Raw genomic sequence first — 21436 nt, 5'->3', positions numbered from 1 at the left:
AAATAAATGTAACGAAAGAGAATGGTTGGGGCTGGAGAGATCTGTTTTCATATGGGGGAGGAGGCTCAGAACTGCCTTCAACTTTAACCCCAGGGCATCTGATGCCCTCTTCTGGCCTCCTTAGCTGTCCACACACACAAACATGAATGAAAAGAAAAACATATTAGTGCTAGTTATCTAAATATTTTGTAATAAAAATGCAGCGGTCACTAAACAACTTTTGTTTGTTGTTAAATTTTTACTAGAGTGACTCTATCAGTACAGTTGCTTTGATTTTATATATGTTTAATTTTTAAATGGCTTTTAAATACTATAGCAGGTATTTTAAAATCATTTTATATTTATTAATGTGTGTGAGTTTTGACTACATGTGCACCACACATGCCTGGTGTCCTCAGAAGAAGGTGACAGATACCCTGGAAATAGAGTTAGGGGTGACTGTGAGCCTCCATATGGATGCTGGGAACTGAACCCAGGTCCTCCACAAGAATAGCTTACTAACCATCCGTCCAGTCCTGTAATACATCTTATAGCTTGTTGCTGTGGTTGCCTTGAGTTGGGACCTTGACAAAGGGGGGAGGGAGCAGACAGTTAGGGTAAGAAGGGGACTACAACTGGCTACAAGAGAATAGAACTCACTCCAAGTTTTACTGAGCCACTCCACCATACTGGTGACTTGAATCTTTAAGGCCGGTTTGGCAAAGTCTCAAGTGGATGCCTACTTAACTATTCCTTGCTACTAAACTTACCAGTCTTGGTGTGTAAGTGGTGCCTTTTAAGACAGATGATCACCAGTGCTGTCCTTGAACTCAAAACATTTTACCCAGTGAACGGCACGGTGGCACACCTCTATAGTTCTGCTATCAGGAGATAAGACAGAAGGATCATTGAGCCTAGAAGTTTTGACTTAGACAAACCAGTTAACACATGACTCAACTGTTACTGCCTCTTGTATACCATTAAGAAAAGGTCTGACTCTTTAGGGCTGTTTGTCAGCCACAGGGTTTACCAGTGACCAGCCCCTCCACAAAAGCCAAATGGATGTCCAACTAGAATGCTAAACCATTTTGTCATTAAAGGGGCCAAAACAAAACCGCATAGAACCATGGACTCTAAAGTTGATATTTTAGGCTTTTTCCTGCAAGTCAGAAGATGAGTATAGGGTTTTTGTTGTTGTTATTGTTTGTTTTTGTTTGTTTTTTTAAAGCAAGAGTTCCTGAATTTGACATTCAGTTCCTGGTGCCCACTAACCTACTCTAAACCTCTCAAGAGCATCTTTGAATCTGAAATTGAGAGACTTTCTTAGCCAGGAGGTTTCCTCTCTGGGGCTGGAGAGATGTCTCAGTGGTTAAGGGCACTGGCTGCTCTTGCTGGGGTCTTGGGGTTTGATTCCTAGACCCACGAGTTGGTTTGTAAGCAGTTGTAAGTGCTATGGAATCTCACATCCTCTTTTGTCCTTCATGAGCACTGCATGCCTGTGGTGTGTAGCTGTTCATGCAGCCAGAACACCCCTACACATAATTTAAAAATAAAAAGCCTCCCTCCCTTTCTTGATTCATCCCCCTTCCAGTCTCAGCAAAAGGACCAGTTCCTCAAACCAGCTCGCTCTCACTTGTGAATCCTGTTTCTTCAAAGCCCTAGGTTTTCCTGTCAGTAAGGATGCCATGTTTATCTTCCCTTTGCGGGTTGAAGCTGCCCACTGGAAAACCATCATTCTCGAAGTGGTGGCTTTTTCTCCTCATCTTCATCTGACAAGCTTCTCTGCACCAGTAGACACTGGCAGCTGCTTTCTTGAACTCAGTCCTGAGTTCTGAGCTGCTCCTTGCCTCTTAGGGGTCATTCTCCCCTCAGTTTCCAGGGTGAAATGCTGCAAGGTTACCTGTGGTGTCCTCTTGCTACACAAGCCAACTTCCTTGCTTATATTACACATTTGGTGGTTGGTTTGTTGTTGTTTTTAACCTTAATTTAAAAGATTTATCTGGAGCACTGGATTTTTCCAGGTCTTTCTCCTAAGTTTGAGTAACATTTCTTTTTCTTCCTTCCTTCCTTCCTTCCTTCCTTCCTTCCTTCCTTCCTTCTTTCCTCCCTTCCTTCCTTCCTTCCTTCTTTCCTCCCTCCCTTCCTTCCTTCCTCCCTTCCTTCCTTCCTTCCTTTTGACAGGGTCTTTCTACACAGCCCTGGCTGTCCTGGAACTTATTATGTAGACTAGGCTAGTTTCAAGCTCTCACAGAGATCCACCTGCCTTTGCCTCTTGCATGCTGGGACTATAGATGTGCACCACCATACCCAGCTTGAGTGACATTTCTAATTGCCTGTTGGGTTTCTCTTCAAGGTCTTATCTCCGGGAGCCTTCTCCCCAGGCCTGTGCACTGGGCTGCCATGGCCAGCATGGAGCAGCCGGGTCCTTGCAGTTGTCCAGTCAGCATCCTCCCCTGTGTTCTCTGCGTCCCCACCCTTCCCCATCCGGGCAGCTACTGGGTTCGCTCCAGCCTTCCCTTTTCATATCTTCTGCCCACTTCCTTCCCATCCCTCCTCCTTGTTTGTAACTCCTTTTACATCACATTAAGAACAATGTGGTATTTTCTTGACTGGTTCTTCTTACTTCAAGTCTTTCCATATGCTGCCGTTAAAGTAGCCTCCCAAAGCGCACTGTATAACGTGCTGTTCTTCTCAAAATGTTTGATGGAAGAGATGTCACATCCAAGCCACAGTGACATACCACTTCACACCCACTTGTGTGTGTATGTGTACATATACATACATATATAACATATAAATATATAAATTATAAATATGGTAGATGGTTCTGGGCTCAAGAGCACTGGCAGTACTTCCAAGGGTCCCAGGTTTGATTCCCAGGACCCATTTGGTGCCTCACAATTATCTGTAACTCTAGTTTTCTAGAGGATCCAACTCCCTCTTCTTACCTTTGTGGGTACCAGGTGTACATTTAATGCACAGACATACATGCAGGCAGGAGACCTACACACACACACACACACACACACACACACACACACACGTGTACGCATATATGCGCACACACACAAAGGTTTTGTGGGCTGTGAAAGCAGAGGCCTGTGCATTTCTGGTGGGTGTGGATTGATGCAGTCACCATGAAAAAACAGTTTGGCAGTTTCTCAAGAATTACACATAGAATTACCATGTGACCTCTGCAGTCTCCCTCACAGGTACATATAAAAGAACTAGGATCAGTCACACACACTACTGTTCTTATCAATATCACTCACATCAGCTGAAGGGCAGAAGGAACCCAGGTGTCCATGTAGAGATGAGAGGATAAAGTACACTGTGCACATTCAGTCCACGGTGTGCGGGGGACCGAGGTGTTAATGCTTGCTACAGCGAACCTTGAGCTAGTTTGCCTGAGTGAAATCATCCAGATACTACTTGGGCCTATTTGAGATGTAGACTTGGAATAGAGAAATTTGTAAATGACAAAAAGTTGAGTACTGGGACTGGGATGTGGTGGCTTATCATTAGTGGCACCAGAGGGTCTGTGTGGACTGAGAGAAAGGTTCTGAACTTGGGTAGTGAGCGGTGGTAATGGTTTCAACACTGAATGTCCTCAATATCACTGAATTATATGCTCAAAATTATTCAGATGTTAACATTTTACAATAATATACACATACACACAAACACATATATACCAGCTTCTGATATAGAATATTCAAAATAAAGAATAAACATTTTAAAGACTATGGCTGGGAGTAATGGCTCTTGCATGTAGTTCTAGCATAGGGGACGGAGGCAGGAGGGCTCAAGGCCAACCCTGACTACATAGTTCTAGGCTAGCCTATAAAATGAGACTCTGATGTAATGGTATGTGTGATGAGATATCACTGTGTAGCCTTGGCTTGCCTTGAACTCATAGAGATCCACCTGCCTTTGAACTCACAAAGATATATCTGTCTCTACCTCTCAACTGCTGGGAGTGAAGACATGTACCACCAGATATATAGATAGATAGATAGATAGATAGATAGATAGATAGATAGATAGATAGCATGTACCACAAAGATAGATAGATAGATAGATAGATAGATAGATAGATAGATAGATAGCATGTACCACCAGATAGATAGATAGATAGATAGATAGATAGATAGATAGATGATAGATAGATGATAGATAGATAGATGATAGATAGATAGATAGCACGTACCACCAGATAGATAGATAGATAGATAGATAGATAGATAGATAGCATGTACCACCAGATAGATAGATAGATAGATAGATAGATAGATAGATAGATAGATAGATAGATAACATGTACCACCAGATAGATAGATAGATAGATAGACAGACAGACAGACAGACAGACAGACATCTATCCGTCCATCCTTCCATCCATCCCAAGGTCTTACACATGCTCTACTAGTATCTTACCACTGCACCTGGCAATCTGGTTGCTTTAAAATCATATATTTAATCACAGATCATTTTGATTAATGTCCTACATCTCTGGTTTCAGAACTTTTGTCAAAACTGTTTATTGCACATCCTTCTTTTTTTCTTTAATAAGCTCAAAAACTACCCTCACAAATTCTCCCAAGAGATAACCTAAAAATTAATCGTTCTCTTCTGAGCTCTTAGTATTTGGACCTGCTTAAACAGTTGGCACGCTCACCCTGTAGTACCGTGATTCACCTGCACCTGTGTATCCAAGATTGTAAGCTGCTTCAGTTCTTTTGTGTAGTAGATGCTCATTAAATGTTTCCTGAATGCATGAATTCTCCATCATGGATGGAGAAATTGGAGTTCAGAGAGTTTTCTATCTCAGGGAAATCACAAGATGAGAGAGGTAGGACTTAGTGTCAGGGCCTTCTGTGTTCTATCTCACATACCCCCCTCAAACATTCCCTTTACATTAACATTCTAATTCATTGTAAAGTAGGGAAATTTAATTTTATTAATATTAATAATTCTAGGGCTGGAGAGATGGCCCAGCAGTTAAGAACATTTGCTGCTCTTGCAAAGGACGTGGATTTAGTTCCCAGCCCCCACATGGCAACTCACAAGCATTTGATACTCCAGTTCTAAGGGATCCAGTGCCCTCTCTGGCCTCCAGTGGCACCAGGCATACATGCGATGCACAGGCAAACGTGCAGGCAAAAATACATGTAAATTGTTTAATATATTAATAAGTCACTGTACTACTGAACCAACGCCAGGCTCTCATTTGTTAGAGTCGGATTTTGTTTGAAATCTTATACAGGTGAAGATACTAATGTGTTTGTGTTTTGCTTTCAGCTTCATGTTTCCTGTTGCAAGTGGAATGAGACCCCCTCAAGGTATGTGAGAGCTTACATTCCTTTGTCAGTGGTGAAATGGACGCTAGGCAAGCCCTCTGCCCATAACCCATGTCCTCAGCCCCCAAACTGAAGTTGTTTCCCATTGTTTCCTAACTTGGAATTAAATGGGTAAGTAAAAGATAAGTTATACTGCTGCCCAATGAAGTAAAATTTCCTATAAGTTTTAACTCTGTATGTTGCTTTCTCTTAAAAATTCCTTTAAAGCCAGGCCATAGCACATATCTTTAATCCCAGCACTTGGGAGGCAGAGGTAGGCAGAGCTCAGTAAGTTGGAGGCCAGCTTGGTCTACAAACCGAGTTCCAGGACAGCCAGGAAGGTTACACAGAGAAACCCTGCCTTGAAGAACAAAACAGCAACAATAATAATAGAGAATTATTTTTTAAATGTTTACTTTGGACAGTGAAAGAATCGTTCTTCACGTCTCCCAAACTTACTCAACCATTAGCCTCAGAGGTAAGGACAATTTCAGGGCAAGAATATTAAGAGCAACTGCTAAGATTGCAACAAGCTGTGATTCTCTTGTCTTCTTCCACCTTCTCTGTGCCAGAGGGCAGGAGCTGTATCTTGTCCTCTCCAGTGTGTCCAGCACCCTGCCTGCATGTACGATAGATTCCATGTAGATATTGGTTGAAAGAATAAATGTGTCTTTAGTGTCTCATGTATGTTTCTTTCTATATGTCATGGTCTTATTATAATGATGTACAAAAAGGACATCTCATATTATGATTTTAAAGTATTTAAGTCTTAAGCTAGTGGTAATACATGCCTTTAATTCTAGGACTTAGGGAAGCAGAGGCATGCAGATTTTTATGTTTGAGGCTGGTCTGCAAGCCAGGCTATATAGTGAGACCCTGTCTCAAGAATGAACAGTATTTATGTCTCAGCCAGCTATGGCGGCATATGCCTGTAATCCTAGCATTTGGGAGGCTGAGGCAGGGTTATGTGTCTAAGCCAGCCTGGACTACATAGAAAGACCCTATCCCAATAAAGATGAAAGGAGGGAGGGAGGGAGGGAGGGAGGGATGAATGGGTAGATGGAAGGAAGAAGGGAAGGAAGGAAGGAAGGAAGCAAGGAAGGAAGGAAGGAAGGAATAAAAAAAAAAAACAATTTGAGTCTCAGTTTTATCCCTGGAAATCTCTCTATTGGGTAAACCCCATCTCTTGGTTATAGGACTGGTGTTCCCTGGTACCAATTTTAGCCATACCTTATTGATGACTAGAGTTGGGAGATAAAATTTTGGCCCATTCTGCTATAAACAAAAATGGAGGCCAGCCTGGTCTAGAGTGTGTGGGGAGGGTCCCAGCGACACACACAAACATACAGAGTGAGGGGGCAAACAGATAACCCAGTAGCTAGTAACTAAAGAGTTCATGATCTTAAGTGTTATCATCCACTGTTACACAGTAGGCGGCCCCTGAACTTTACAGAATGAGCATTTCTTTATGTTGTTATGCACCGGGGAGTCAGGAATTGAGCACCACTCTGCTGGAGCTTCTGCCTCAGAGCATCTTGTGAGTGGTAGGTAGTAAAGCCGTCAGGTAGAACCGCAGTCATCGGAAAGTTTCATGGCGTGGAAAGATCTGCTGTTCCTAGGATGCAGCAGGGCCTCCCCCAGCACAAGTACTCCAGAAAAGCAGGAAGAAGCTAACAACTACCCTAAGGAGCCAAGGTGTGGTGGCACACATCTGTGGGTGCCCCTTTGGGAGATGGAGGCAGGGGTGGGTCAGGCCAGCCCTTCAGTTACACAAGATCTTCTCTCAAAAGGAACGAGGCTGGGAGTTACATGCTGTCATCACCACAGTATCCTGCTAACTGCACTAGGTCAGCATGAGAAGAAATGATACAAACTTATGAATACCAACGGGACAGAAATCACCTGGGCCCATGGTGAAGACTGAGTACCGATTTAGGCCATGCTATTCATTTCATATCCACATTCAAGTTCTGCAGAACCAATATTATTTTCATTTAACAAATGAAATTCTATAGCTTGCTGAAGATCACATAGCTAAGTAGATCACAGAATTCTCATTCAAGCCTGTCTCATCAGCACCTTGTGCTCTTTCTATTGTAATATGTAGTTTTTCAGTTAGTGAGTCCTCTGGATGTTCTGATTTCAAGGAAACAAACCTTCAAACATGTTGACTTTAATAAAGCCTTGGTGTTTTCCAGCAGGCCTGATTCCAATGCAACAGCAAGGATTTCCTATGGTCTCTGTCATGCAGCCCAATATGCAAGGCATGATGGGAATGAATTACAGCTCTCAGATGTCCCAAGGACCCATTGCAATGCAGGTACTTGCTTCCTAGTTGATTGTTTATAAAGTTATTGCTTGTTTCTGGGCATCTGCATGTCAAGAGCTGTCTCAGTGTTGTCTTTAGCAATAGTTTGCATTTGTAATGGAGTTTTATTATGTCTGGGCTCAAAGGATCCCCTTTGCCTTGGCCTCCCGAGGAGTTGGAATTGTAGGTGTGTGCTGTGTACATTCAAACTCAGAGACTCACACATGCTAGGGAACTGCCCTCGTCACTTTTCTCTTGCTGTGGTAAAACACTATGACGTCAACTTAAAAAAGAAGGAGTTTCTTAGGTGCTTACAATTGCAGAGGGCAAGTCCATGACCACTGTGGTGGGGAATGTGGCATCAGGGCGGTAGGCGGGTAGGCGGGCACTGCAGCAGAGATGGGCAGGGAGCATCCTTATCCACAAGTGGGAGGCAAAAAGAGCTCACTGCGAATGGTGCTGGGTTTTGAAGCATCCGAGCCTGCCCCATGACACAGCTCCTAATCCTTTCCAGACGGTGTCACCCACTGAGGACCGAGCATTCAAGTCTGTGAGCCCATGGGGGCCATTCTCACTCAAACCACCACAGTAGCTAGTCTCAAAAGAATGAATGTTAGTTATTGGAATTAGCAGAATAGACAATAGAGCCATGTGTTCTTTCTTTATGGAACTATATCTTTTTATGATCTAAAAAAAAAAAAAAAAAAAAAAAAAAAAAAAAAAAAAAAAAAAAAAACGCCGAAGTAGAAATATCTTGATAGGGAACTCAAGATTCTAAAAGGTGACCCAACAGATTTAAGCAATTTCAGAAAAAAAATGGCTGTTCTTGTTACACTGGTTCTAAAGAGTTTGTGAGTGGATATTGTGCTGAAGAATTCTTATTTCTGGATGCTTCAGTTAAGGGTATATTATTGTATTGATATATAATTTACTATTGATTAGATCTGTTATTTTCTATAAAAGTTTAGGTTATTATGGCTGTGATATGAACATCAAAATATTTATCCTTTGTTGGATTCTATTTATTTTATGTGTATGAATGTTTTGCCTGCTTTTATGTAAATGTACCACATGTGTCCCTGGAGGCTGCTAAGGTCAGAAGAGGCCATCAGTCCCCTAGAACCGGAGTTACAGGTGGTTACAAGATACCATATGGGTGCCAGGAATCAAAGCCGGTTCTTCTGCAAGAGCAACAAGTACTTTTAACCACTGAACCATCTTGCCACTCCAAAACATTATCTTATAAATACTGGGAATGAAGTTGAGCATTACCTGTGGAATGAATGCTATAGGCCAGGGTCTTCTGATGCTGGGAAAACACATATGCATCCTTATGCCAAGAGGGCTCCTGACCACACCGCAGTGTAACCACATGTTTCTCCACACAGCCTGAAGGAGCTTATACCAGTAGTGTCCTCTGACTCCAAAGGAATGTCCAGCCTACTTTTTTTTAAAATAATATTTCACTGGAATATATCATATATCTTACTAATAAAAATACCATGAAGTACCTTTTCAATAATTAAAAGAAAACCTGTGTATTATTTAATCTGCTGCCTGTTTCTTCTAGGCAGGAATACCAATGGGGCCAATGCCGGCAGCAGGGGTGCCTTTCCTGGGTCAGCCACCTTTCCTGAGCATGCGTCCTGCAGGCCCACAGTACACTCCAGACATGCAGAAGCAGTTTGCGGAAGAGCAACAGTAAGAGACTCCGGGGCCTGGGAGTATCAAGGTTACACTGTAGCAGCTGCTCCATAGATTATCAAATGTTCTGTAATGTGAAAGAAACACATTGTCTTGAGGACACTGTAAAAATGGGTTTGCTTGTTGTTTGATTTGAGACAGGACCCTTTGAATATTTCTATAAGAAGTTTAGAGCCAACCAAATGGCGTGACTCTTACCTGTAAGCCTGACCTCTCCCAAGGAGGACTTGGGAGAGGTGTGAATTTAAGGCCAGATAGGACAATAGGCAACAAAACAAAAAAAACAAAGTATGTTGGTTCCAAGAAGGGCTCTTACTTGTCCTTTGATTCAAACCCTTTGTTTTCTCTCTGAGGGAGAGAAGTTTGTCAACCCAGGTTACAAAGACAGCAGAAAAGCTGGCTGTCCCCCCAGACCCCTTCCTGCTCCTCAGAGCATGGCTTTCGCTCCTGGAGACTCTGTCTTCCTTCCCAAGGGAATTTCCTGTATGTTTGGTTGGATTTTATCTTTTTGTTTGTTTGTTTTGATTTCTGAAATCAGAGTAACAAAAACGGCCCATGCAGCTAGGAATTTGCAGTTTTTGTGCCCAGCCCTCTCAAATGCTGGGATTCTAGGTTTTTGTCTCCAGAACCAGCTTCCTAAACTGATTGTGTTGCTGCTGCTGTTTGATGGTACAGTACTAACTGCTAGGCCAGGGCTGACCACAGAGCTGCCTCCAGCCTGCAGATTACTTTCCTACATGCAGAACAAAACGTGATCTTATGTTCATCTGCCTCCTTTGTTTTTGCAACTGCTCAGTGTACCAAGATTGTTTCCTCTGCTGCTGGTAATACCATCTGGGGGTGCAGGAAGGGGTTCATGTTCTCTGCCAATGAAAGAATTAAAAAACAGGAAAGAAATACTAGAGACCTTGTGGAGTCCCAGCAGAGCCATCATATGGTACCTGGGGAATTAGGGTCCCCTCTTGGGGTTTTTAGTCTTTCTGATAATAGGATTTAAGAATGGACACAGAAGAAATTTTAAGGACAAAGAACAGATTCAAACAGAAGCTTAAGGATAGTGCATTAGAGTTTGAAAGAAAAAATAGCGGCGAGGCAAGCTGTACCTCTCACTCTGCCTGGAAGCAGGGAGAACAGAGAAGATGAGCCAGCTCAGAGGTCAGCCACAGAGTGGTGGGCAGGGCGGGGCGGGGCAGGGCGGGGCAGGGCACGGGGCCTCAGAAACACAGCGAGGAAGCCCAGAGTGTCAGGGACCTCACCTCTAGAGAGAAGGAAAAACAAAAATTACATTTTTCTGAGTCAGGCCTCAGAAAGGTGGGCACCTCGAAGGGACTGTACTGGGAGGAGGGGACTCTGGGAAGGAGAAGCATTATCTTAGTTAGGATTTTCTTGCTGTGAAGAGACACCTTGACCACAACAACTCTTACAAAGATAAGCATCTAATCAGGGCTGGCTTCCAGTTTCAGAGCTTTAGTCCATTATCGTCACGGCAGGAGCATGGCAGCGTCCAGGCAGACATGGTGTTAGAGAAGGGACTGAGAGCTCTACATCGCGATCTGAAAGCAACAGGAGCCTGTGCCACTCTGGGTGCAGCTTGAGCCTAGGAGAGCTCCAAGCCAGCTTCCACAGTGGCACACGTGCCCCAGCAAGGCCACGGAATTGCGTCGCTTCTTATAGGCCAAGCATTTAAACACATTAGTCTATGGGGCCATAACTATTCAAACCACCGTGGGAATGATATCTTTTTTTAACTTATGATTTAAAAAATATTTTTAAATTAAATATAATTATACACAGCAAACCTCCTGAATCTGCCTGTATACACCTCTCTTACCTGTTTGCTCTCTCTCTCAAATTCATGGCCTCTTATGTACACTTTTACTTGTATGTATCTAAATTGAGTTGACCACTTGGTATTAGATGACCAATTGGAGAGCCCATTCTTAAATTGCACCTACCTTCCTGGGGTGGTCCCATAGCCAAGGTTCCTGGCCTCTCCTTGTTGGGTTAATCCTTAAGGAAGGAGACGAAGGCACCTTTGTCTCCACCTAGAGGTGGATCCTCTTTACACGTGGATGATGTGTGGCATGCAGAGGCCCAGGGTTTCATATCTAGTTCCCCACCTCCCTCACCCCTGAAAGTATACTTTCTTTGCCTTGCAAATTAGGTAAGAAATAAAAGCATAAATGTAAATTAAGTGAAACATTCTGTAGATTCATTTAAAGTATTTTAGAGCTGGTTTACAGAAGAAACAGATTGTCATAAGAGAATTACATATAATTAGGAGTAAAGATTATAATTCTAGAGATGCAAGTTGGTATTGCTGAAGCTGACAGTATAAATCGGTATGTAGCCATTACTCCTTGAAGATGAATGTTGATGTAATTGTTTTCCCCTCAGAAAACGATTTGAACAGCAACAAAAGCTCTTAGAAGAAGAAAGAAAAAGGCGTCAGTTTGAAGAGCAAAAACAAAAGCTCAGACTTCTCAGTAGCGTGAAACCCAAGGTGATGCATCCACGTCTCCTTCCAGAGCTTGCCTGCCCTGCGCGTGCCCGCCTGCCCTGTGCGTGCCCGCCTGCCCTGCGTGTGCCCTCCTGCCCTGCGCATGCCTGTTTGCCCTGTGCATGCCTGCCTGCCCTGTGCATGCCTCCTCACTCAGGCACCAGCCCAAGCTGGGCTATGGTGGATTTCTTTACATCATGGTTTGCCTAAGTCCTAAAGGGAATTGTTTTTCTTTTTCTCTACAGATAGATCTCTATTGTTGGGCCATTGTCTTCTCAATTCCTTTTTTTTTTTTTAAACCACCATGACAATATTGGTAATAGTTTTCTTGGGAAACTGATTATAAGTGGGATGGTAGGAATTGGATTTCTCAGGATCCTCAGAACTTTTAGTATCTCACAGCCCTATGCAATAGTATTTGAGAATGAACCTTTTAAATTTTTTATTCTCTATAGAATGTCTTTTTATGCATCATTTTATATACTTATTGATGTCTTTCTAACTTTGAAAGTTAACCGTTGCAAGTACACTGTGAGAATACTGGGCCTGAAGCCTGGTGCAGAGGCTCATTTCCATATACCTGTACCTGAGAGTCAAAGGCAAGAGAGTGGCTGTGTATGGGTCTGAGGCCAGCCTGGGCTGGACAGAGAGCTCTAAGGCAAACCTTGCCTCAGAACAAAAGAAACAAAAACAAAAAAAGAAGACAAAATTACTGGAAATAGATGGGTTTTAGTTTAAGAAGGGAAGAAAGAAGTAAGCACAGGCTTTGTCTTGCAGACAGGAGAGAAGAACAGAGACGACGCTTTGGAAGCCATAAAAGGAAACTTGGATGGGTTTTCCAGAGATGCTAAGATGCACCCCACTCCAGCATCACACCCCAAAAAACCAGGTAGTTTTCATTTTAAGAGACAGGAAGTGTTCTTTCCTAGAAAGGTGGTTGGTCATCTCCCTGTGTTTAATTGGCCTTCACGTGTGAAGGTCCGAGCTGAATTTTTCCTTCAAGCTAAGTTCAGATTTGAATATCTTAAAATGTAGAGCTCTGACTCGGTTAACAGCTAAGCTGGAGGTTAAAAATCCTCAGCCCTTGGTTAACCTAACCTCGATGCTTCCCCAGGTAGTTTTCACTGCGAGTGTACCGATGGAGACAGTCCGTTGTGCTGGGCTCCATGGCGCATGCCTTTAATTCCAATGCTCATGGGTAGGAAGAGGCAGGAGGAGCTCTAAGTTTGAGGCCTGAGACCAGCCTGGTCTGCCAGGACTGCATCGAGAGACCCTGTCTTGAAATAAGAAAGGGTAGCCTGTTGGCTCAGAGAAGCGTACTGAGTTTACTAGTCCATTTCTTTTTTATTTTATTTTATTGATTGATTGATTGATTTGTTTGTTTGTTTGTTTGTTTGTTTGTTTTGGGGGGTTCTCAAGACAGGGTTTCTCTGTATAGCCCTGACTATCCTGGGTCCATTTCATTCTTATGAAATGGGTGCTTTAAGGAGCTAGGTCAGATTTCACTGTTCATGACAAAATTTACCAATTCTCAAAATAGTCATGGCTGTGATATTCCTCAATAGGCAAATAAAACTCAGGAAAGTTCAGTTTCTTCAGTAAACCTCTTTATAGTTTTAAATCCTGTGGTAATCAACTAAAACTTAGAGAAGCAGAATAAACAAATATTTTTGTTTTGTTGTCATTTTAAAAACTTGGTTGAAATTGTCTGGTATGCAAAATGTTTTTTCATCTTTTTAAAATTAAATACTTTGATGTTTTGTTATAAGTTAACTTTAATAATAATGTACCATTAATAGACAATTTTCATAAATCACTCAGGAAGCCAAAAAGTACTATCTTCTTGTAGAAAATATTATTATAAGTTTTATCTTAAATGCTTGTGATTTAATATCTTATAAATATTAAGAGAAAATCTAATATTGACACTATTATCAATTCTTTTTTAAAGTATTAATTTTTTGCACATGCGCGTGTGTGTGTGTGTGTGTGTGTGTGTGTGTGTGTGTCTGTTGGTGCCCACCAAGGCCGTCAGATCCCCTGGACCTGGAGTCAACGGGCTACAACGGGCTATTGTGAAACTGATGCAGACACCAGGAAGCACACTCAGGTCCTTTGCAAGAGCACTAGATGCTCTTAACCTCTGAGCCGCCTCTGTAGCCTGTTGTTACCTCAGGATTTTCTGGCTCAGCTTTGACTCCATCCTATTAATTCACTCATTAGATTATGTACCTTGATTCCTATTACCAAAATCATGCCCAAAGTAAAGTACACACCGAAACTGGAAGGAGAAAACTATTAGCATTCATTTTGAGATCAGGAAAATCATATTTAAAATTGAAAATCGTAAGCCAAACAAAGTAGTGATGAAGTGATTCGGGCAGTGTGGCAAGACATCCCTGAATCTCAGCACAGGGGGCTAAGATAGGGGAGCTATGCGCTTGAGGCTAGCCCATAGCATATATGTAGCAACCCTATTCTAAGCCAACCCAAGCTATGTAGCTGGCCCTGTCCCCAAACAAACATTGACAGTTAAGACTAAAACTGAACCTGGTACTGAATGTAGAAAAGAGAGAACAGTGGCCATTGTAGGTCAGACACTGTTCACACCAAGTTTCCTTGTCAGCACAAAGCTGTGGTCAGCAGTTAGCAGCAAGTAAGACATGTGAGGTAATCAACTGGTGTGTTAATCAGTACACTTACAGGCGACACTTCTAAGTGGAGCTGTTCCTACTCTTCCAGAAGACCGTTCTGAGGCAGCGATCGATCCCCGAGCCTGCCCAGTCAGTCTTAAAACATCCAAAGCAGCCGAGAATCCACAAGGAGCATTAATCTGCTCTCAGCAGCCATTGTTGGGAGGCGTGGGGTTCAGTGTTGCATGACCTTTTTCTTCTTTAAAAAAAAAAGTTACAGCAATATGTTTTTTATATTCATTTTCATCTTTCATACAACTTTCGGTAATTCCAGGTTTCATTCCACCAGTCCTTAAGTAACAAGCTTGGAATTACCACCATCTTTTTCAAATGAGAGGCTGTTCCTTGTTAATTAGATATTAGTAGAGCTGGGTAGTGGTGACGCACACTTTTAATCCCAGCACTTGGGAGGCAGAGGCAGGCGGATCTCTGAGTTTGAGGCCAGCCTGGTCTATACAGTGAGTTCCAGGACAGCCAGGGCACAGAGAAACCCTGTCTCAAAAAAAAAAAAAAAAAAAAAAATAGAAAACAAAAACCAAACAAACAAACAAAATGAAATAGAACTACCAGTGAGTTCTGTGTTAACCGTAGCCCTTGCAGAGCACATTTACAATGTAAGTGAACCTCACACAAAATGATAAAAGCCACAGTGTGGCTGGGGAGACAGCTCCTAAGAGCTCTTGCCATGCAAGCATGAGGACCTGAGTTCAAATCCCAAGCACCTATATTGAGCAGTGGAATTCTGTTCATTTTATGCAGCACTCTTATGTAGACCGCCTGCGGCTACATGTGAACTGGGTTGCCTGAAAGAGAATTTTGAGGTTAAGGCGAAAGAGATTTGAGTCAAGGCGGTAATTCCGGTCAAGACTCACTTTAATATTTTTAAGGCATGTTATATAGTCATGGGGGAATCGACCACCCCTCCCAGAAGTCGGTCACATCAAAGGCGGGGCTGTGAATTTTCTTTGGCTCCAGGTCTCAGCGGGTCACCTGCCTTCAGACTGGGGAGTCTGTGTTGGGAGTCAGGTAAAACCGCCTTGGGGCGATGTCGGTAGTCTAGGTGGCCTTATTGTTCACAGGAACAAAGGCCGGAGGTAGCCATCGGAAGAGTTGGGAGTTGCCAGCCAGCTTAGTTGTAGGGGAAGAGACACTCTTACAAGAAGGGGGGGGGGGGGGGCGGGCTTGAGAGACCTTTCTAGGGTTGAGCGTGGTGATGTATGCCATTAGTCCGAGCACTCAGGAAGCAAAGACAGGAAGAACTCTGTGAGTTCAAGGCCAGCCTGATAAAAGGAACGAGTTCCAAAACAGCCAGGGATTAGTAGAGAGACCCTGTCTCAAAAAACTAAGAAAGAAATAGTATCTAGATAGACAGACCACTTGGATTTCAGAAGTAATTGTCACTTTGATGCACAATTAATACTAACTATTAAAATGAAGATTAGAAATTTGAGTTAATTTTTGTCTGTTTTGAACCAAATGCAGACTAGCTCTCAATCTTATTTTTAGAACAAGGCAGAGACCACGGTGGTCGTGCGCACTCGGCTCTGCTCGGCTAGTGTTGTTTCTTGTTCCCTCCGCTGTTACTATTTCAATGTGTTATGAGGGGTGTCACCTCCGCTGTTCCTATTTCAGTGTGTTATGAGGGTGTCACTTTCGCTGTTCATATTTGAGGTGTTCTGAGGGTTGTTGTATCTAGATGTCTCCCTCCCTCTGGTTTTCACTCCTGTGTCTTTCATTGCCATTTTCCGTTTTACAGACTGCCCCATGTCATCTCATTCTACTAAAACTGTCCCCCCATCATCTGCCTTTCTTGGTGAAGACGAATTCAGTGGCTTTATGCAGGGGCCTGTTGAGCTTCCCACTTGTGGGCCTTCATCCACAGCCCGGCCCTTTCAGTCTTTCCTCCCCGGCACCCCACTCGGCCAGTTACACACACAGCAGCCCGGGGCACAGCCTCTGCCGCCAGCTCAGGCTCCAGTGTCTTTTGCCGCACATGGTGTCCATGGGCAAATTCCTTGTTTATCTGCTGCTTCAGCTTCCCACAGTGTGCAGAAAGCAGGTAACTCCGGGGGTTATTATCAAAGTGTTAGGATGTGCTAGGACAAGATTTCCTTGTCTCCTGATGTAGAATTATACAGTGCTGTTGGCAAAGACGCACGTCTGTGATTGATGAGAACCGTTGACAGCCACCAGTGCAAGGCTAGATTCAGGGTTTGTATTCTTGTTTACCAGAAAAGTGATTGAAAGCCTTTCACTGCCGTGTTAGAAACAGGAGAGACTACAGGAGCAGACTGGCCTTCGAAGACTGTGTTAACAATAATGCGCTGGGGAGAGCTCCTTTAAAAAGCAGTCTTTCTACACAAAGAATCAATAAAAAGTTAGAAAATAAACAGAGGGGGCGGGAGCAGTGGCTCAGTCTGCTGAGGTGGCTCAGGAGGCAGAGTGCCTGTCACCGAGCCTGCTGGCTGAGGCTGCCCTCAGCATGCTGGAGGGGAAGAGTGACTCTCACGTGTTGTCTTCTCACTGTCACGCATGGGTCAGCATGCACACACACAAAGTATATACAGTCCTTTAAAATGTGATCTCTCTAGCCAGCTATGGTGCACACGTCTGTAATCCATTCCTTAAGACATGGAGGCAAAAATCAGAAGGAGTTCAGGGTCGTCCTTGGCTACGTAGTTCAAGGCCAACCTGGCTACATGAGACCCTGTTTCAAAAAAAGGAGAGGGGAAGAACTCCTTATAAGATGGACATGGTGGCTCATGTCTGTAATCGCAGCACTGGGCAGACAGAGGCAGGAGGATCTGCTTTAGGTTTGAGGCCAGCCTGCTGCAGTGATACTTTTTGGCCCTGCACAAGTCTTTAAACATTTCTGTACAGTTTTTATCATCTGTGAAATTATGGAGCAGGCACTGTCTACCTCAAGACATAGAGTGTGGGGAAGGGTCTTGGGAGACCTGTACTTAGGCTATAAGACTTGCCGTTCAGCAGATGTGTAACCGGCCAGGCAGGGAGGGAGCGCCCACTAGCTGGGCAGGGTATCTGTCTGTCTGCCGTGGACACTTGCCCCACCCCACAGCAGTGTTCTCTTGCTGTGTTATTTACTTCCTGTGGCATAGGATCCCCGAGAACTAGAGTAAGATAATTATTTTAAGTTCTCCAAAACCTCTCAAGTCTCTCAAATCCTACACAAATGGGTAACAATGGAATTATTACATAATTCATGCTCTGTGGGGAGGCCTTCCCCTGAGAATACGGGGGCGGGAAGGGATGAAGAAAAGATTGGTATATGCAGTAATATTCAAATAATCCTTCATGCTGTTTGTTTAGGCCCTTCCTTGGAAGAGAAGCTCCTAGTATCTTGTGAAATACGTGCATCTGGGCAGGAACACGTTAAATTAAACCCTCCTGATGCTGGGCACAAAGCCATAGTCCCAGGTTCCAGTAAGAACTGCCCCGGTTTAGTGGCCCCTAGCAGGGGTGCTGTGGATGGATGTGGGAGTGGTCCCACTACTGCAGAAGCAGAAAAGGCTTCAGATCAAACCCCGTCAAAGGAGCCGAGCGGTGAGCCCCCGGGGTGCGGCATTCAGCACACTTTGTTAACCGACTGCCGCTCAGACGCTAACACCTTAAGCATTGATCTTAAAATGGGTGCTGCTTGATTGTGCTAATTAAAATTTTGCTTAAATATTTATGCAATCTTTTCTCCAATTAACCCCTAAGATTTTTGCTCTGAATTCTTTGAATCCACTGTATTACTCCTTTTCAAATGATGTTGGTAACCTGTTTCTTAATCAGAATCACTCCTGACCTAAAATTTCCTCTCATCTTTACCCCAGCTCCCTTTTGATTCCTCTCATACTTTCTGGTTTTCCATAAAGGTTTAAAGGTTCAGCTATAACTAGAAAAGTCACCAATGAAAATGTAGTTTTCCCCCTCTGAACTAAATTGTTTGCATTGCTGCCTGAAAGACCCAGACTCATATGCTCAGGGCTCTGTGTGTGAGCCCCCAGCGTAGAGAAGAGACAAACAGGCCCCAGCCTGCAGTGGAGCACGAGCTCGGTACCTGTCTGGCCCTGTCTCGTACCCAGAACACAAAAGCTGGATCCAAAAATTTACCTGTAGAGATGAATCAGGCTGTGGGCAGCCCTGGAGACAGACCCCAGGAGGGTGTTTCACATGTGTGATTTTAAGCCGCTGCCTGTTGTGTTCTCCTAACTTGTCATACACATTAGACATGTGCAGGCCTCCTGCCACCCAGACTACTGATTTCGTACCTTGTATTCTTCCTTTACACTGCTTGTTTGGAAACCAAGTTCTTTTATTATATTGGTGACTTTTTTCTAGTGTCTCCAGCCAGTGCTCCTCTGTGTAAAAAGCGGTGACTTTTCTCCAGACCATCTGTATATTAACCATCCTTACCTTTTAGGTGTGGGCGTGTTTCCCTCTCAGGATCCTGTTCAGCCCAGAATGCCTCCTTGGATTTACAATGAGAGTTTGGTTCCAGGTAAAGTAAAACTGCTTTGCCCAGCATTCCCTTCTGGATATTTTACTTTAAATGTTATAGAGATATTTCTAAATACTTACTGTGGTGATTATAAAATATGCAGAAGGAATTGTTACTTACACTTTTTTCTACAAGAGTATAGAAAACTAAATAAACCTCATGTTTATGGGCTGGGGATGGTGATACAACTTTAGTCCTAGCACTCAGCAAACAGAGGCAGTGACTCTCTCTGAGTTCCAGGACAGCCAGGGCTACACAGTGAGACTTTGTCTCAAAAGAAAGGAAAAAAAAGGAACAACTATATGAAATGAAAGATTGGGTAACATTTTCTACATTGGAAAGTGGTGTTAGGGTTTTTTGTTTTGTTTTTTAATATGTATTACTGTTGCTCAGTTGAAGAGATTACTAAAATTGATAGTGTGGTAGTCCTCAGAAGATAGTGTGTTTAAGCCACGATCAATAGACACTTTCAGCAGCAGATGCTGAGGTTAGTAAATCATAGCTGCTTGGTTTGCTGTACAGCACCTCGAAAGCTGGAGGTGTTGTGTCCTTTAGCTCATCCGTGCTAAGGCTGATACAGATAAAAGTTGTTCTACACTTGAATAAATGCTGATGCAAGATCTCTATAGAAGAATTTCTTTCTGGGAGAAAATGGTAAATGTCTGCTGGGTACTTTAATCATAAAACCGCAATTCAAAGGTTAGATATTCTCCCAAATCATGTGGGACCCAATCTGCCCATTTGGAATCTCTTCCCTTTCCCCTCTTTAAACCCTACAGAAACTAGATCTTAGTATATTTTTTAGTTTTACCCATTTTCTGCATGTTTGTCTTTTCTCCTTCATTCTCTTCTGCATACATGCATGCAGCCTTTCCTAGTCATATATGTGGAGGTTTGCATGTATGTGGAGGTCAGAGGTTGGTTCCAGGGACCGAACTCAGGTCATCAGGCTTGGCTGCGGGTACCTCTCCCCCACTGAGCCAGATGCCAGCCTATTAAAGCAATTTGACCTAAGATTATTCTTCTATACCAGTGGTGGCAGCAGCAAAGTCAATCGCCTGCATTTGTGTTCGCATTTGTCATTTAATTTTTCTTTCAATAGATGCCTATAAGAAAATTTTAGAAACCACAATGACTTCAACTGGAATAGATACTGCTAAACTTTATCCCATTCTGATGTCATCTGGACTTCCCAGGGAAACTCTCGGACAGATATGGGCCTTAGCTAACCGAACTACACCTGGCAAGCTCACTAAGGAGGAGCTTTATACCGTTCTCGCCATGGTAGCAGTAACACAGGTAGACTATGTGTCTGACGTCAGAACAAGTGTGTTGTTTCTAGATTGAAAGAGTGCGAATCCCCTTTTCACCGCAGCCTTGTAGACTTCATTATACGTTAAAATTTAGGTGCCTTGTGATAAAGTTTTCTAAAAATATACAGTCCATATAATGCACATCCTGGGACGTTATCCCTTTGTTCGAAAGTGAAAATAATTGATGAAATCAATTTTTGACCTTACTTAGAATTCCTTAAAGTATACTTAGGCTGGTAGCAAGTTTTCTTATATTTTGAAATTAGTTAAGGTTCTTTAGTTCTAGCAAATTAGTCAAACTTATCAGACCAAAAAAAAAAAAAAAGTCACAGTTCATGTATGCTGACCATGTCTAAGTATTAGCACTGGGTGTTTTAAATGAGGAGAGTTTGGGCTGGATGAAATAGGTCCACATTTGCTGCATTTTTAGTAGTGTAGAACAGTAGTGGATCCTAATGCATTGTCCGAGATACTGTTCTCCTGATAGCAGACAAAGAAAGGGAAACAGCAGAAAAGCTTCCTGTAGTTCTCTCTTGCACAGCTTTTTAGTGTGCTCTACAGCTGCCTAAATGTTCCCGTTTTCCTGCTGTTCCATTAGAGGGGCGTTCCTGCCATGAGCCCTGATGCTCTGAACCAGTTCCCTGCGGCTCCCATTCCTACCTTAAGCGGCTTTCCTATGACTCTGCCTACCGCAGTGAGCCAGCCAACAGCAATGCCCTCTGGCCCCGCAGGCTCCATGCCCCTCGCCCTTGGACAGCCCATCATGGGCATTAACCTTGTTGGACCAGTGGGTGGAGCTGCAGCACCAACTTCCAGTGGCTTCATGCCAGCCTACCCCTCAAACCAGGTAAGCGGGAAGCTGTGTGTGCCAGATCATTCCAGAAAGTGCATGTGGGCAGCTCGCCTTCAGAGATTCAGTCTGCTGGATTATAGCGGGCACTTGATATGGAAATTAAGCAATGTGGAGACAGAGGTGTGATTCATCTGTGAGCTATCACTAGGATACTCAGGATCCTAAATTTGACCCCAGATCTTCAAAAAATAAAGTAATTTTTAAGTATTAATATAATACAAAATTCACTGGGCAGTAGTG

The 21436-nt window shown here is 43.3% G+C and overlaps 1 protein-coding gene across 21 annotated transcripts in view; it reads left to right on the top strand.

Annotated features, from left to right (window-relative positions):
- Nucleotides 1–21436, top strand: part of Synrg (synergin gamma) — an 83580-nt gene that overhangs the window by 3426 nt on the left and 58718 nt on the right. For 5 of the 21 annotated variants that reach the window (XM_052193831.1, XM_052193830.1, XM_052193829.1 and 2 more), the window contains exons 2-11: nucleotides 5281–5321; nucleotides 7517–7638; nucleotides 9197–9327; nucleotides 11728–11833; nucleotides 12608–12719; nucleotides 16280–16582; nucleotides 17854–18087; nucleotides 18953–19030; nucleotides 20133–20329; nucleotides 20942–21190. In XM_052193831.1, coding sequence (XP_052049791.1) covers nucleotides 5281–5321; nucleotides 7517–7638; nucleotides 9197–9327; nucleotides 11728–11833; nucleotides 12608–12719; nucleotides 16280–16582; nucleotides 17854–18087; nucleotides 18953–19030; nucleotides 20133–20329; nucleotides 20942–21190 — 1573 coding nt within the window. Of the gene's footprint in view, nucleotides 1–5280; nucleotides 5322–5346; nucleotides 5451–7516; nucleotides 7639–9196; nucleotides 9328–11727; nucleotides 11834–12607; nucleotides 12720–16279; nucleotides 16583–17853; nucleotides 18088–18952; nucleotides 19031–20132; nucleotides 20330–20941; nucleotides 21191–21436 lie in introns of those variants that run through there. The other 16 variants (XM_052193848.1, XM_052193851.1, XM_052193847.1 and 13 more) reach the window with 7 other exon arrangements.

This window comes from Apodemus sylvaticus, chromosome 10, assembly GCF_947179515.1.
Source record: "Apodemus sylvaticus chromosome 10, mApoSyl1.1, whole genome shotgun sequence".
NCBI lineage: Eukaryota > Metazoa > Chordata > Mammalia > Rodentia > Muridae > Apodemus > Apodemus sylvaticus.
This window is presented reverse-complemented; position numbering and strand designations above follow the sequence as displayed.